The 16,396-nt window shown below is 35.4% G+C and overlaps 1 protein-coding gene across 3 annotated transcripts in view; it reads left to right on the forward strand.

The window, feature by feature from the left end:
• The window catches only part of RPGRIP1L (RPGRIP1 like), a 98,874-nt gene that overhangs the window by 6,941 nt on the left and 75,537 nt on the right, over positions 1-16,396 (forward strand). For all 3 annotated transcript variants that reach the window (XM_004264899.4, XM_033418964.2, XM_049702732.1), the window contains 3 exons: positions 4,019-4,317; positions 7,573-7,675; positions 8,987-9,130. In XM_004264899.4, coding sequence (XP_004264947.1) covers positions 4,019-4,317; positions 7,573-7,675; positions 8,987-9,130 — 546 coding nt within the window. The remainder of the gene's footprint in view (positions 1-4,018; positions 4,318-7,572; positions 7,676-8,986; positions 9,131-16,396) is intronic.

Here is a 16,396-nt window from a genome sequence, read left to right on the forward strand (position 1 = left end):
CTCTTTTTGAATTATGGTTTTCTCAGGGTATATGCCCATAGTGGGATTGCTGGATCGTATGGTAGTTCTATTTTTAGTTTTTTAAGGAACCTCCATGCTGTTCTCCATGGTGGCTGTATCAATTTATATTCCCACCAACAGTGCAAGAGGGTTCCTTTTTCTCCACACCCTCTCCAGCATTTATTTTTTGTAGATTTTTTGATGATGGCCATTCTGACTGGTGTGAGGTGATACCTCATTGTAGTTTTGATTTGCATTTCTCTAACGATTATTGATGTTGAGCATCCTTTCATGTGTTTCTTGGAAATCTGTATATCTTCTTTGGAGAAATGTCTGTTTAGCTCTTCTGCCCATTTTTGGATTGGCTGTTTGTTTTTTTGATGTTGAGCTGCATGAACTGCTTGTAAATTTTGGAGATTAATCCTTTGTCAGTTGCTTCATTTGCAAATATTTTCTCCCATTCTGAGGATTGTCTTTTCATCTTTTTTATGTTTTCCTTTGCTGTGCAAAAGTTTTTAAGTTTCATTAGATCCCATTCATTTGTTTTTATTTCCATTTCTCTAGGAGATAGGTCAAAAAGGATCTTGCTGTGATTTATGTCATAGAGTGTCCTTCCTATGTTTTCCTCTGAGAGTTTTATAGTATCTGGCCTTACATTTAGGTCTTTAATCCATTTTGAGTTTATTTTTCTGTATGGTGTTAGGGAGTGTTCTAATTTCATTCTTTTACATGTAGCTGTCCAGTTTTCCCAGCACCATTTATAGAAGAGGCTGTCTTTTCTCCATTGTATATTCTTGCCTCCTTCATCAAAAATGTGCGTGGGTTTATCTCTGGGCTTTCTATCCTGTTCCATTGATCTATATTTCTGTTTTTGTGCCAGTACCATACTGTCTTGATTACTGTAGCTTTGTAGTATAGTCTGAAGTCCAGGAGCCTGATTCCTCCTCCATTTTTCTTTCTCAAGATTGCTTTGGCTATTCGGGGTCTCTTGTGTTTCCATGCAAATTGTGAAGTTTTTTGTTCTAGTTCTGTGAAGAATGCCATTGGTAATTTGATAGGGGTTGCATTGAATCTGTATATTGCTTTGGGTAGTAGAGTCATTTTCACAATGTTGATTCTTCCAATCCAAGGACATGGTATATCTCTCCATCTATTTGTATCATCTTTAATTTCTTTCGTCAGTGTCTTATAGTTTTCTGCATACAGGTCTTTTGTCTCCTTAGGTAGGTTTATTCCTAGGTATTTTATTCTTTTCGTTGCAACGGTAGTGGTAGTGTCTCCTTAATTTCTCTTTCAGATTTTTCATCATTAGTGTATAGGAATACAAGAGATTTCTGTGCTTAATTTTGTATACTGCTACTTTACCAGATTCATTGATTAGCTCTAGTAGTTTTCTAGTGGCATCTTTAGGATTCTCTATGTATAGTATCATGTCATCTGCAAACAGTGACAGTTTAATTCTTCTTTTCCGATTTGGATTCCTTTCATTTCTTTTTCTTCTCTGATTGCTGTGGCTAAAACTTCCAAAATTTCTTGAATAATAGTGGTGAGAGTGGACAACCTTATCTTGTTCCTGGTCTTAGAGGAAATGGTTTCAGTTTTTCACCATTGAGGGTGATGTTGGTAGTGGGTTTGTCATATATGGCCTTTATTATGTTGAGGTAAGTTCCCTCTATGCCTGTCTTCTGGAGGGTTTTTATCATAAATGGGTGTTGAGTTTTGTCAAAAGCTTTTTCTGCATCTATTGAGATGATCATATGGTTTTTCTCCTTCAATTTGCTAATATGGTGTATCACATTGATTGGTTTGCGTATATTGAAAACTCCTTGCATTCCTGGGATAAACCCCGCTTGATCATGGTGTATGATCCTTTTAATGTGCTGTTGGATTCTGTTTGCTAGTATTTTGTTGAGGATTTTTGCATCTGTGTTCATCAGTGATATTGGCCTATAGTTTTCTTTCTTTGTGACATCTTTGTCTGGTTTTGGTATCAGGGTGGAGCTGGCCTTGTAGAATGAGTTTGGGAGTGTTCCTCCCTCTGCTATATTTTGGAAGAGTTGAGGATAGGTGTTAGCTCTTCTCTAAATGTTTGATAGAATTTGCCTGTGAAGCCATCTCGTCCTGGGCTTTTGTTTGTTGGAAGATTTTTAATCACAGTCTCAATTTCAATGCTTGTGATTTGTCTGTTTATATTCTGTATTTCTTCCTGTTCAGTCTCAGAAGGTTGTGCTTTTCTGAGAATTTGTCCATTTCTTCCAGGTTGTCCATTTTATTGGCATATAATTACTTGTAGTAATCTCTCATGATGCTTTGTATTTCTGCAGTGTCAGTTGTTACTTCTCCTTTTTCATTTCTAATTCTATTGATTTGAGTCTTCTCCCTTTTTTTCTCGATGAGTCTGGCTAATGGTTTATCAATTTTGTTTATCTTCTCAAAGAACCAGCTTTTAGTTTTATTGATCTTTGCTTAAATCTATGTCTTTCTTTTGAATGTAGTCTCTATCTGTGTGAAAGTCTTTGTGTAAAAGAAGATTCAGATATTTAGGTTGACATCTCATTTAAATGGCTCCCATCTTTCTATGGATAAGCCGTTTGGTGGGGCTCAGAGTCCTAAAGGGCTAGGTAGAGTGTGTGGCTCTGTTGGGCTACGATACCTGCCCAGATTCCTCAATGATATATCCTTCTCTGGATTAGGTGGAAAAGGAACTAATCCATTGATTACTTTACTAGGGTGTTTGTGGTACTCTTGGATCTTGGTTTTTATTATTCTATATCCTTTATAAAGCATGTTTAATGGATGTGCCTCAAGGGAAAAAGAAAACAATCTTAACTGATTATGTTATGCATAGCTTTCCCCTGATGCTGCATGCTGTAGGCCGAGTAGCCAGAAGTGTAGATAGACATGTATTACTACTGCTTTTACTGAGGACTCTGCTTAGGGCAAAAAAAGGTTGTTCTGTGACATCCCAAAGCTATTAAGGGTTTTTTTTATTTCACTTTTGTTCTCCTAAGTAAAAGCTTCTGTCCATAACCATGCTAAAGTAAAGCAAACCCCCGTTTAAAGAAAAATGAAGTGTGTTTTTATTTTCAATCTCCTGTCTGGGTCTTTATAAAAATAGATTCACTATAAACTAGAATCAGCTATTGAAGATGTGCGACCAATTTTGTAAAGTCTTGAACTTGTGTCTCTCATCAAAGCCACCTTTTCTTTCTTGTACTGCCAAGATTTTTCCATTCACTGTCAAGCATGTTTTCCGTACGTGTATATTACATCACCCCCATGTGCCCTTTCTGTCTTTTGTTCTGTCTAACCAGTTTTTATCAAAACTTAAAAGAATCAAAGGTATAAACTCCTGAGATGTCAAAAGCACAATGTATGTCTAAATTTAAAAGTACCATTGAAATAATACTTTCTGTACCTAATTAAGTTCTACCATTAAACAGGCATGTTTCTTGAGCACTAAGCAACATTTAATGGTGCATTTGGGTTTCTTTTGAATTTTTCATTGGGCTTTTAATATGTATGTATCTATGCATTTTAACATTTTTATATTTGTAATATGTCTTAATCCTAGAGAAACTGAAAACAATACATCACCTAAATGCTGCATAGTCTTAATACAATTTTGAAAAGTTTTAACTTACTGTGGCTTGCAGATATAACCCACCATATCCACAATCTGTAGCTACATTTAAGTGCATACAGCATTCCTACATAAGGTCATGCGTTAAAAATTGCATTTGAGGAACATATGGAGTAAATATGTGTCCTCTCTTTACTAACCTTAAATGATAAGCCTTAGGAAACTGTTATTTGTCAGTGCTATAAAGCAGATTGTTGCCCAGTGGTTTCAATTATCATCAAAGGATTCTTCACAGGCAGTAATAGTTACATCAAAACCTGAAATTTATTATTCAGGTTCTGCACTGAAGTCTTCACAGTGATTATGTTCCTTTCAACAGAATGCATTTTATGCTGACTTCTCACATTCCTTTTCATCTTTTTATTATTTCCCTAGAATGGCCACCAAGTTAATACGGCTAGTTAATGACAAGAAAAGATATGAATGGGTTGGTGGCGGCCCCAAGCGGCTGGGAAGAGATGTGGAAATGGAAGAAATGATTGAGCGGCTGCAAGAGAAAGTTCATGAGCTTGAAAGACAAAATGAAGTCCTCAAAAACAGACTAATTTCAACCAAACAGCAACTTCAGATCCAGGGTCACAGGCAAACTCCATACAGTTATGTGCAATCTCGTGTTAACACTGGGCGTAGAAAAGTGAATGAAAATGCAGGCTTACAGGAATGCCCCAGGAAAGGTAAAATAAAGTTTACATTAAATCCTAAATTTAAGTTAATAACTTGTTTTACACACACATACGTACATACACACAGAGTTTTATTTCTGTACTATTCATGTTTTTGAGTGTCTTTAGAAAGAGAGAAATCATTTTTTGACTTTTTGATAAAATCACATTAACATGAAGATCATTTTATATAAGAATCACTAGATCATGCTCAAATTTGTCTAATAAAACATTTACATTTGTCTAGTAAAACTATTCCTCCTAACTAATAAAAGAAGCATGTATGAAACTACATCAATTACGGGTTTAGTTTAGTTTGAGTTGGTTTTTTATATTATGGATGGAAATCACATTGACTCAGGCAAGTAGAGAAACCACTAATTTGCTCATATGGTCACACTGTTGTTCTGAAGGATCACGCTTAGGTTCTTCATCCAAAGGCCTTCTATAATTTTACAGAATTGTTTAAATCTTCCTCATTGTGTGGAGGCAGCTTGACAGTGGAGTGTGCACATAACTAGGGGTTTAAAAAGTTGGGTTCTTGCTCCTCTGCTTATTGTCTGGTGACCTTGGACAAGTCTTCTAATCATTCTGAAGTTGAGTTTTCTTTACACATAAAATAAAAGGATTTAAGCAAGTGACCATAAAGGTCTCTTCCATCTTCAAAAAATGATCATTGGTCAATCACTCTTCTCATCTTGAAAATGAATCACCTAAAACCTACCCAGCTTACAGAGCAATTCAATTGAATATAGAAGACTCAATACTGTAGACAGAACCTAAGTATTTCTAATGAAAATTCCCCATTCCCTCCACCCACAGACAAACTTTATTTATAATGAAGCAAAAAGTCAATAAATATTTTAAGGAATACTTTTTTCATTTCAACTACTAGGGAAGGAAATCGAATTTTAGTTCTAGTTCATCTTTGTTTGGAACATGCTCCACTTAAAGACCAAACATTTTTAGGGAAATAAAAAAATCATGTAAAACTTTCAATTCATTGAGGGAACAAAAAAACACCATCTGAACAGAAAAAGAGAAAAATTTGTTCTATTTTTCTCTCCAAGCCAAAATGTTAACACTATATATTCCCTAGACAGAGTTCCTTTGAAGTCAGTAAGGCCTCCATAGTAGGCAGGAGGCAGCTCCAGGATAAAAGAGCTTGGCTACTCCTAGTTATGTGAGATTAGCAGTAGACTTTGAATATAACCAAAGTAATCATAATGAATTATAAATCAAAAATACATTCTGCTGCTAATTAACTTTTTATGTGGAAGAGAGCACTTGACTTCCCAGAGCCTCATTTTCCGCATCTGTAAAATGGAATGATAACACCAGGTTAGAAGAAAGGTCAGGAGATGGGAGGTCCACAACAATATATTTTACCTTTAAATAGTCATTTATCCTCTCTGAACCTTAGTTTTGTCATCTGTGACTACAGTTGGGCAAGATGATCCCTGTGGTCTGCAAGGTCTTTTATGCTAAATAAAAACAATGCCCAAATATTAGATTAACATGGCAAGCTAATCTAGTACTATGAATTGTTTAAATAGAAGAGTTTGATGGAAGTGTCTCCTTGTAGAAGAGCCACAGAATAGAAGGGCCTTTAAAATGTTACTTACATAGATTAATTTCTCCTTGTATTTACACTGTTAGTAATTCAGAACTTTTTCACTGTTTGGTACAGAATCTAGGACATAGAAGTTGCACAAAGGATTAAATAGTAATGAATACTTTCCTAACTTCTCTCTGTGTAAACCTGAGGCATCATTATCAAGATCGCTACCTTAGTAGCCTTAATAGACTCTTCAAGACCGCCTTTGCAGCTGGGACTTAGACCAGAGTTGTCAGAAATACCGCAGCCTGAGGGGCTGGGCAAGAACCCTGACCCTCTTGGGCCACAAGCAGTCTTACCCCCCAAAGCTGCTGTACAAATATTATCGTTCCCTATTTGTACCTTGTCAGGATAAAGGATAGAAAGTACTGGCTTAAGGTGTGATCAGTGTAGTGTAAAAACAATTCTTATTGTGAAGAACCAGTAGAAAGATTATAAAGTGTATACGTTTTAAATATAGCCATTGGAAAATCACCATGAGACTGTAAGTTTTAAGATATGTTTTGAGTATAAGTGGGTTTTTTTTTTAAGTTCTAGTAGTAATGTTTAGTTTTTCCTTGATTTATGTAGGAAAAGCTTAAGAATTAGTATTACTGCCAAATTAATATAATTGGCAAATTTTAATACAGTAAACTATTGTAATGTTTTAGGCAGGGCCTGTTCCATTCTTTACTCTGGATTACAGCAATAAATGTTGAAAGTTTTGGAAATAGCAAATGATAGTACCATTTTTCCTAATTAAAATTCTCATTTTTAAAAAGTAAACTTTTATAAGGAGAATGAGTTTTTTCTGTACCTTTATGTCTGGAACTATTCACCATTTTAAAAATCTAAATTATTTGTCATACTTCATTTACCTAAAACTAATAGCCTAATTATTCTGTAAGTGTAAAGTAACTCCTATAATTAAAAGAATGTCTCCTTTTTAACAATGGGGCCAGGCTTGTAAAAATTATTGTAATTTACAATATTTACAAAATTATTGTAAATTACAAAAATTGTAATTATTTTTATAAGAAAAATTATATTTAAGTGCAGCAGCAAAATGTTTCATTTAAAGGAATCCTATTGATGATCTCGTCTCAAATTACGTTTGTTTAAATACGGATTTTCTTATTGAGGTAGAATAAATGAAAGTACAGGAAACATTTTGACTTAACGCTCACAGTATCTGTGAATCACACAAATGAAGATAAGGTTCAAAATGTAAGATCAAGGGGTATGAATGAGTAATTTAAAAATCAAAAAACCTTTATCAAAAATACTCAAAAAAAATCACGGTTTTGAAAACTTTTTCCTTCATACCTCAGTTTATATTGTAAAGACCTGTTAAAATTTTGGTTCTTTCAGCATTTACTTTGGAAGTTCTAAATCTAAGTTGAATAAAACTATTTCTGGGTAATTTGGTTTCCATAGTAGAATTTGTTAAATGAGCAATTCTTGTTGCTGTGTTTTATTTAATGCCAACTGGTGGCTGAGATCTAACAGTTCCTTTGGCAATGTATGTCTGATTCTCTGTACTATGGAGCACATATCTCTCAGTACTTAAGAGACTTTATTGTATTGCATATTTCCTTATGATAGCAAGTCAAGGGTCCTTCTTTTCTAAATAACTTCACTAATTAATAATCTTATTAATTTATTTTTAGGTATTAAATTCCAAGATACAGATGTAGCAGAAACTCTGCAACCCATGCCTACAAAACATGGCAACATTTTACTCGAAGAAGCCAGAGGAGAAATAAGAAATTTGTATGTATTCTTTTTGTGATCATTTTAGAACACTGTATATTGATCATGTCTTTTTTGATCCCTCCCTTGCCCTTATTTTAAACAAAATTGGTTTGTGTACAAATAATTTGCTCCATTAAAATACAGCTAGATCTGTGAGGTAAGAACAGATATTATATAACATCTTTCCAGTTCAATGAGGTAAATGAAAAACTTAACCAGTTGCCTCAGTGGAAGCATTTAGAGAAGAGTCCTCTTTATTATAATTTCCCCCTCAATGGAATGGCATAAAGCCCAGTCATTTAGAATAGTATAAGCTTTAGAGGCAACATTTTCATTCTCAGAAGAATTACAGGTAGTTTTTTTGGTTTTTCAGGGTTTTTTAGATCATGAATTAATTAGCCTTTCTGTGGTTTAAAAAAAGAAAAAAGAATTGGAGGGAGTGGCTTAAAAGTTTGGAGCTATCAAATACATATGGATTTCAGATTTTGTTTCATGCTGATTCTATGGTACCGCATTCTTCATCATACTGTGGTTTCAAAAAAGTTACTTCTGCCACGTTTAGCTTACTTTTCCAGTTAATCAAAGCCTCATGGTGATCTCAGTGTCTGTAAGTCACACAAATGAAGATAAGGCCTTCACCTGGATCATCAAAAAGTAACAATTCTGAATGAGGAGAGAAAGCAGGAGACAAAGAGTATCATACTTTAGATAGCTGCTTAAGAATAATATTGGCTTAAATTTTTACTTTTGAATATTTTAAATACCAGTTACAGTAATGATTGCCTGTGAAAGAATAAAACTAAAAGACTAGACCTAACCTTGTTTCCTGTTAGTCAGTGGAAAAGCAAGGGTTCAGACCAGTCCTGAGGCTTGGTACACTGGGATGCTGCCAGACATGGTAGAGATAAAATATAAAGCAGAGACCACTAAGTTATGTTTTGCAAACTTCTTGCCTTCTCTCTATGAAGTGTTAATTTGGGTGGTGTAGGCAGGTGTGCATATGAAAGAACAAAGGCACATAAATTATCTGAAGAAGACCAGATCACAGAGTACTTATTAGGTGACCAATAAATACTGCATTGAATTGAACCACAGTCCAGTCCGTTGCCTAGGACATTATCTTATATAAAGCAATACCTTGAATTCTTCCATATGTACTTCCAAATCATCACATTTAATCTGCTACTATTTCACTATGTGCCAGGGCATTTAAGCTAAAAATTTTAACTTTTGCTTGCCCTTTACTATGAAGCACTTTCTTTGTACTGCTCTTATATACTGCAGATTTTCCCTCAAGCTGCAAATTCTTGTAAAGATTCTTTATTTCAGAGAAAATGTTATTCAGTCACAGAGAGGCCAGATAGAAGAGTTAGAACACTTGGCTGAGATCCTGAAAACTCAGTTGAGGAGAAAAGAAAATGAAATTGAGTTATCTCTTCTTCAGCTTCGAGAACAGCAGGCTACAGATCAAAGGTATGTTAAAACAGAAATATCACTTTGATAAGGTCAAAATTAGTTTAAAATACTTTATCATGTGCCATAGAAGGATAAGCCTAGTCTATTTAAAAATCATGTTTTTACTTAACATTCTTCATATAAGCCTGCTCTAGACCTACTAACTGCTATCAACAACTCAAGTCTAAGGGCATTTTTCCCTAACCTACTCTGCCTCATCTTGCTTCCTCTGCTCATTTACCAAGCGGGTAGGAAGTTCTGATACCATTTGATTGTACCTACCAAAAAAATATGTGTGACAAGGACTCAGCTGTTGGCATACCTTGTGAATAAGCCCAACTTTATTTGTTTTTCCCAACCTTAAAAGGTAGTAAATTCCATAATACAGTACCCATTTTTTTCATCCCATAAAGATGTTACCTCTCCTAATATTCAAAGTTTGCATCGAATTCTGCTGATTGTCATGGGTGACAGTGGGGCCCTTCAGTAGTCTCCTTGCTGCCTCTTCATTTTTGATGTTTGATAATATATAGTATTTTCTTTTCCGTCCTCCTTTGTCATTTGTTGGTTCCTAATACCTCTTCTCTCATTTTGTGCTTCCAACAAGATTTTATCTTTTTACCATATTCTTCCTTGAATTATTTTCTTCCTTTATGGCCCTTTTCTTTTTGTTTGGAACAAGCATACTCAAAGGTACAGAGAGTAGTATATTGAAATCTCATGTACTCATCTCTCAACTTTAATAATTATCAACATGCTAACCAATCTTGTTTCATCTATCCCTTCACCTTCATTTTCTTTAATTAATTAGCCCCTGCCAAATATCATGTCATCACACCGGTAAATACTTCAGTATATATTGCTGTCTGATAAGGCATTTTTTTAATGTAATCACCGTGCCATTATCACACCTAACAAAATTAACAGCAGTTCCTTCATACCATCTAATAACTAGTTGATATTCAAACTTCTGTAACGATGACTTCCTGCTGTTTGAATTGGAATCCAAATGAGCTCTACACATTGCATATGATTGTTATATCTTTTGTCTCTTTTATTTCTCTCTTAATATTTTTTTTTTTTTTTTTTTTTTTTTTTTGCGTTACGCGGGCCTCTCACTGCTGTGGCCTCTCCCGTTGCGGAGCATAGGCTCCGGACGCGCAGGCTCAGCGGCCATGGCTCACGGGCCCAGCCGCTCCGCGGCATGTGGGATCTTCCCGGACCGGGGCACGAACCCGTGTCCCCTGCATCGGCAGGCAGACTCTCAACCACTGCACCACCAGGGAAGCCCTCTCTTAATATATTTTTAAACCAGACCTAGATCCTCTATTTGTTTTTCCCTTACCAAGTGTGATATCATGTGAGTAGGTTCTCATTTAGAAAAACCAAGTATGATTTTCCACTTTTTCATTTCAGAATCAGAGTTTACTTCTTCTTTCACAAACAAACCTTACATAGTTATATTTGAAAAAGCTAAGATGCATAATAGAAGACTTGTTTTAAAAAAATAAAGTGGGCCAAAAATATATGAAAAGCTTTTTATTTCAAAGATTTAAAAGGTTAATATTATCTCTACTAATTTGTGTTCCTAAAAAGTTATGTGTAAAATTAAATTTTGTAATGAAATTCTATATGTTTAGTGACATTAATACACCCTTCTAAGTGCAGGGCAAAAGAAAAATGAATATTTTTGAGAATTATATTTGTAATAGGGAATGTAATTTGAACCCTGGCTTTGAACCAGAGTTGTAAATACCTGGGAGTTATCCACGTTCCCCCTAAGAATAGACCTAGCCTTCTTGGAAAACCAATAAATGGTTCCTTGTGAGGAACAGTGCTGAAGACCCCAAAACTGAATATGGTGATCTTAATAAATTGCCAACAGCCATATTTAAAATATTATCTGAATATAAAAATTCTGCATTAGGCCAAGCCCAAGCTTGGAGCCCATTCCTCAACAGCTGAGTACAAGGTTATCAGACTACTTTCTCTGTTATATTTCTTAAATTCCCAAAGAGTAAGATCAACCCTGTGTTGGCTGTTCCTTCTTCCAAAGGAATATGATCATCTAAGAACTAGAGTGTTGTGTTAATTGAAAGGGAAATCCAAAAGTCCTTCAGTCCTAGGACTAGAACAGCCGAAGAACTAGAGTCATAGATGGGTCTGCATATTTTCTAGTATAAGGTATTTTCAGCAGAAGACATCAGCATATACACGTAGAAGAGTTTACCTTAAAAACTAAACTAAGGCTAACCTTAGGGGATTATGTTATTCACTCCATAGCAGTCTATTTTTTGTCACATCAAGAATTAGAAGCAGAGACAAAATAAGTATTATTAAAGAAGCTTTTGTTGCAGAGGCCAAATAATGCAAGCAATTTGTACCCTACCTTACAGTTTTATAAAATTGAAAATTATTGGTTATTTGCTTAGAAGGAAGGGTACCTATGGTGAATAACATTGTTTCTTGAAATACAGTTGTTGAAAACTGAAGAAATGACTTCAAATAAGGGTCTTCAAGTCTTTTTTTTTCTTATATGTTTACACATAGCTCAAAATTTTATGTGTAACAGAAAATTTTTTGAGACTAATGGAAAACTGTTGAAAAATGTTGGGGAGAATATAAAACTTGGTATAATTTACTGTAGAGAAAAATCACAAAATGGAAAACATATTTAAACTTCTCTTTCATGGATACATTATTTCAGATTTGAAATTCTAGAAGTCTGATCTGAATGTTGGACTCCTTGTTCTCAAACATGAACCTAACGTAGTTGTAATCTTCAGAGTGCGGTGCTTGATATTTATGGCAAAGAGCCTTTTCATAGAATATTACAGAAACTCTTCGTAGTATGTGTTTAATAGACCAGTTTGGTTTGGCATCAGCTTGACATAAACTTTTGGTTATCCAAAGCCCTTAATTGCTTTGAAGTAAAAGCCCAGTGCTGCTCTTTTTTATTAAAATCATGTCTTTTCCTGTTATTGTGGTCTATTTTGGAAGACTGAGTTGTGATTTTTGCATATGTTCTACATAATGCCTCATTAGCAAAAAATCTTGTATCATTTACAAGTAGCCTGAATGTCTGTGTTGTTTTGAACAAAAATCCATATTAAAATTTAAACAATATAAAAATGCACATTTTCTGCTTATGAAAAAGGCCATCTTAAATTAACTGCAAAGCAGTAACCAGTGAACACATGTACATGAACATTAAAATCAGGATGATTTTACCTTTTACTGACTTTTTCAACTCCAAAAATATTTATACTCTTACCAAATGTGTAACTAGTTTGTACTAAGTGTTTTTTTAAGTAAATGTTAGGGTGTTTACCTTCTTAATTAGAAATCATGTAAGTGCCGTAATGTCCCAGTGGAGGAAATTTAACCCGTAAATATTTCAGACACTGACTTGCCCCCTTCCCTTTGGTTGACAGCACACTGTCAAGTCATAAAACACAGAGGCCTTTTGCAGCCGCACAGTATACAAAGCAGCTTGGCTTTAGGGGCTCCATCTTTCCAGCTGTGCACAGACGCGGATTACTTCCTGGCACTCAAAATTCTTCCCCAGCTTTTCATTTTGAAAAATGGCAAACCTACAGCAAAGTTGTAAGAATAGTAGTGTGAACACACATACCTTTCACCCCTTGGCATGTTTGTGAATGACACAGCCTGTTCTGCATTCTGCCCATTCAGGCACAGGCCCATTCCCCTCCCTCCCCCTCTCTCCCTCTCTCTCTCTCTCAGAGTTAGGTGCATATATCATGTCACCCTCTCTACATTTCTAAGCACCTTTTAGGAACAAGGACATCTTCCTACATAACCACAGTACAGCTATCGCACATTCAGGACGTTTCACAATGAATGCAACGGTAGTATCATCTAAATACACAGTTCATATTAAAATTTCCCAATTGTCCCAATAAGGGCCTTTATAGCTGTTTTTTTAATTGCTATTTTTGTTTTTTCTTTTATTAATTAATTAATTTATTTATTTTTGGCTACATTGGGTCTTCATTGCTGCACACAGGCTCTCTCTAGCTGCGACAAGCGGGGGCCACTCCTCTCTTCGGTGTGCGGGCCTCTCATCGCGGTGGCCTCTCCCGTTGTGAAGCATGGTCACCAGGTGCGCAGGCTTCAGTAGTTGTGACACACGGGCCTAGTTGCTCCGCTGCACGTGCTCGAACCTGTGTCCCCTGCACTGGCAGGCAGATTCCCAACCACTGCACCACCAGGAAAGCCCTGTTTTGTTTTTCTTTGTTTTAATCCCATATCCAGTCAAGTGTCATGTATTGTATTTAATTGTCATGACTTTTAGGTTTCCCTTATTCTAGAGTGGTTCTCCAGTCTTTTCCAGCCCATTGATGATAGTTGTTTGCAGAATGCCCCTCAATTTGGATTTGTCTGATTGCCCATCCCCCTAATTTAGAGGGCACATCTGGCTCTTGGATAGAAGGGTAACTGGGGCGAGGGATAACCATGCAGACATTACTATTATACAGGGAGGTAATCTGTCATTTTTAAAAAATATATCCAACAAGTTCCTACTGTTGTTTTGAATACCTTAAAATTTGCCTAATGAAAAGTTATCACACTCAAATACTATGTCTTTTATCCCCAAGTTTTTTATTATTAATGTTACCTAAGTTTTTTTGTGATAGCTGCTTGGCATGTTTCCCAAGCACTTTATTTAAACCACAGAAATTATCAAAATTAATAGTAACTAGTGTGTTAGTGTGTATGTGAGAGTGGAGAGAAAGCTAAAACTTAGGAACATCTCAGAGAAAGGAAGCAACTTACAAGAGTAGGAAGAATTTATCTCTTTAGACCTGGATCTCTCCCATAAGAACTCTGGCCAGATTCTTTACTTCTCTAAGCCTCATTTAGCTGCCTTAACTGTGAAATGAAGAGGTTGAAATGAGTAAGTGGTTCCTACCTTTTAAAACCAGATGCTTTTATCCCCAGAGACCTTGGTATTCTGAAAGATTTTGCCTCCTAAGTAAGCAGTGTGTATTAATTTAATAAATTTGGTTTTTTTTCATCCAAGACCTGTATCATACTAATCATTGCTTCTGATAATTGTGAAATAGCCTGTATTATTGCACCGATTTGCTATAATTCTATCCAAAAGTAAAAACAATATAAAACCTTTAGTTCGCTTTTACAGCTTAATTGCCAGTGAGTCTACATTTCTCATTGGGCTTTTTGATATTTTTAATATAATTCTCAAATTCCCATTACTAGTCAGAATCCATTAAACTTGATCTTCAAAATGGTCCCTTAAGAAGATGAGCCAGGATTTGGGTTCTTCCTGTCCCCAACCAGTCCTTGGGAATGCTCCTTCCATTTTCAGAAGAGTTTATGTACATGTAGAGAGATTATGTACATGTAGAAAGCTCTACATAACTGTCCCCCTCCATTCCTTGCACGTGTTTAAGAATAAGAAAATGTTGAGTTCTGATTTACATTCTGACCCAACACCACAAGAAAGATACAATCCAGAGGCAAATAAACATACACATACAAATGTTTTCCTTTATGCAATCTTAAATCAGGGAGCATTATTTTCATCTGTGAACTAAAGCAGCAGTTTTGAGCAAAGTCATTACCTTTCAAATAGACTTTACTTGGCTATTTTAGTGAAGCTTATTCCATTTAATTCACTAGCAACCTCATATAATTCTATTCATAAGTGATACCTTATTGTTATCTGTGTATCCCTAATAAGAGCTATGAATGACCTACACTTCTCTCAACGATATACTTAGAGAGTCTGCCACTGTTCCCAAAAAAAAAAAAAGCGTAGAGTTTTTTTTAATCCTAAGATTGTTTTCAACCTTATCCCCCAAAGTTAGTTACCCTAAAACTGTTCTCAAAAAGAACCTCTTCGTTCTACCTCATAAATATCTTACCTAACAACTTTTGTATTCTAAAACCTTCCCTTCTAAATGGTGTTAAAGTACTATATTACAACATTTTTTGCCTCAAAAAAATCAAGAAGCTTTTTTTAGCATTCATAATCCTTACTGCAGCAAAGAATGAAATGTTGATGGGGGTTGCGGCAGGGAGGAATTGTGTGCCTGGGAAATGAAGTATTAGAAACTTTCACTGGAGCAAAGATTTTGGCTTCTTAAGCTTTCATATTAGACTATACATTACATAGCACCACTGAAAGTTTTTCCTTCTTCAGTATATCTGAGGTTTTAAGTTTCTGGATTTATTATGGCACCCAGTAGCAAAGCTGGAGTCAAGTGTTTTCAAGGCTTCCATTAGAAATTCCTCTTTCAGAGTTTATTGCTTGACTGTTTCAAATTATATGAGAGAAACTTGGCACATAGGTTTTTGAGCTGGATTACTTTTTTTCAAGATAAAATCTAATTTATTTCAGTTTGTTTTTAATCTTAGAGATGGGCCAACAGCTCTTCTCATAGTTTTAGAAGATTTGAGCATAATTCTAAATAATGTCTGTTAAAAAAGGAAAAGAAAAAAAAACACATTTTCCAACTTAATTTTTTATAGTGTTTTTCAAAATCCTTGTTGAAAAATATGAGAAATTTGTTTTTACAAAGCACTTAATTAGTATGCTTGATATCCATTTGCAGATCATTTCACCATGTGTAATGCAGCATGTATGAATTGGTACATGACCATCAGAGTTCATCTGAATGTTTTTACTATGCATTGTTCTTTCTGTTCGAATGTCATCATCCTGAAGATTTGATGTTCCCTTCATAGTGCATGGAACAGGGCAGGAAAATACTATGTGGAGGTCACATAAAATATTGCTCATAAAATTAGCCCTGTCTCTTCTTCAGAGGAAACCAACCTGAGGCCTTCCTTCACATGCAGAGAGGTCTAGGACAGGCCACTTAGCAATGACTCTAGCTCCCTCTTGCCTCCAACATCCTTCTCACTTTTCTGTGACAGCTCCTTCCCTCTTCCTCTCTCACGTACACCCTTGTTGTTTTACCATATTTCATCTGTGTAAAATTGTTGATTGGCAGGTTTCAGATGATTTTTCATTGCACACCTTCCTGAAGACCAGGCCACATTCATCACAATGTTGCTTTTAACTTTTATGTACTTTATGTCATTGACTCTGCACTTTCAGCTTAACAGCATTGTTGCCATCAAAAATATCCCATCATAATAATGACTATTATGTATAGAAGCCCTAAAACTGACACTTTAAAATAATTGTTAAAGACTTGCAGGTGTTGTGTCATCCCAAAATAGGTGTACTCTCTAGCGAACTGACTTTTTATTTAAAGTACCGCATTGTTATTG

Source organism: Orcinus orca, chromosome 20, assembly GCF_937001465.1.
Source record: "Orcinus orca chromosome 20, mOrcOrc1.1, whole genome shotgun sequence".
Lineage (NCBI taxonomy): Eukaryota > Metazoa > Chordata > Mammalia > Artiodactyla > Delphinidae > Orcinus > Orcinus orca.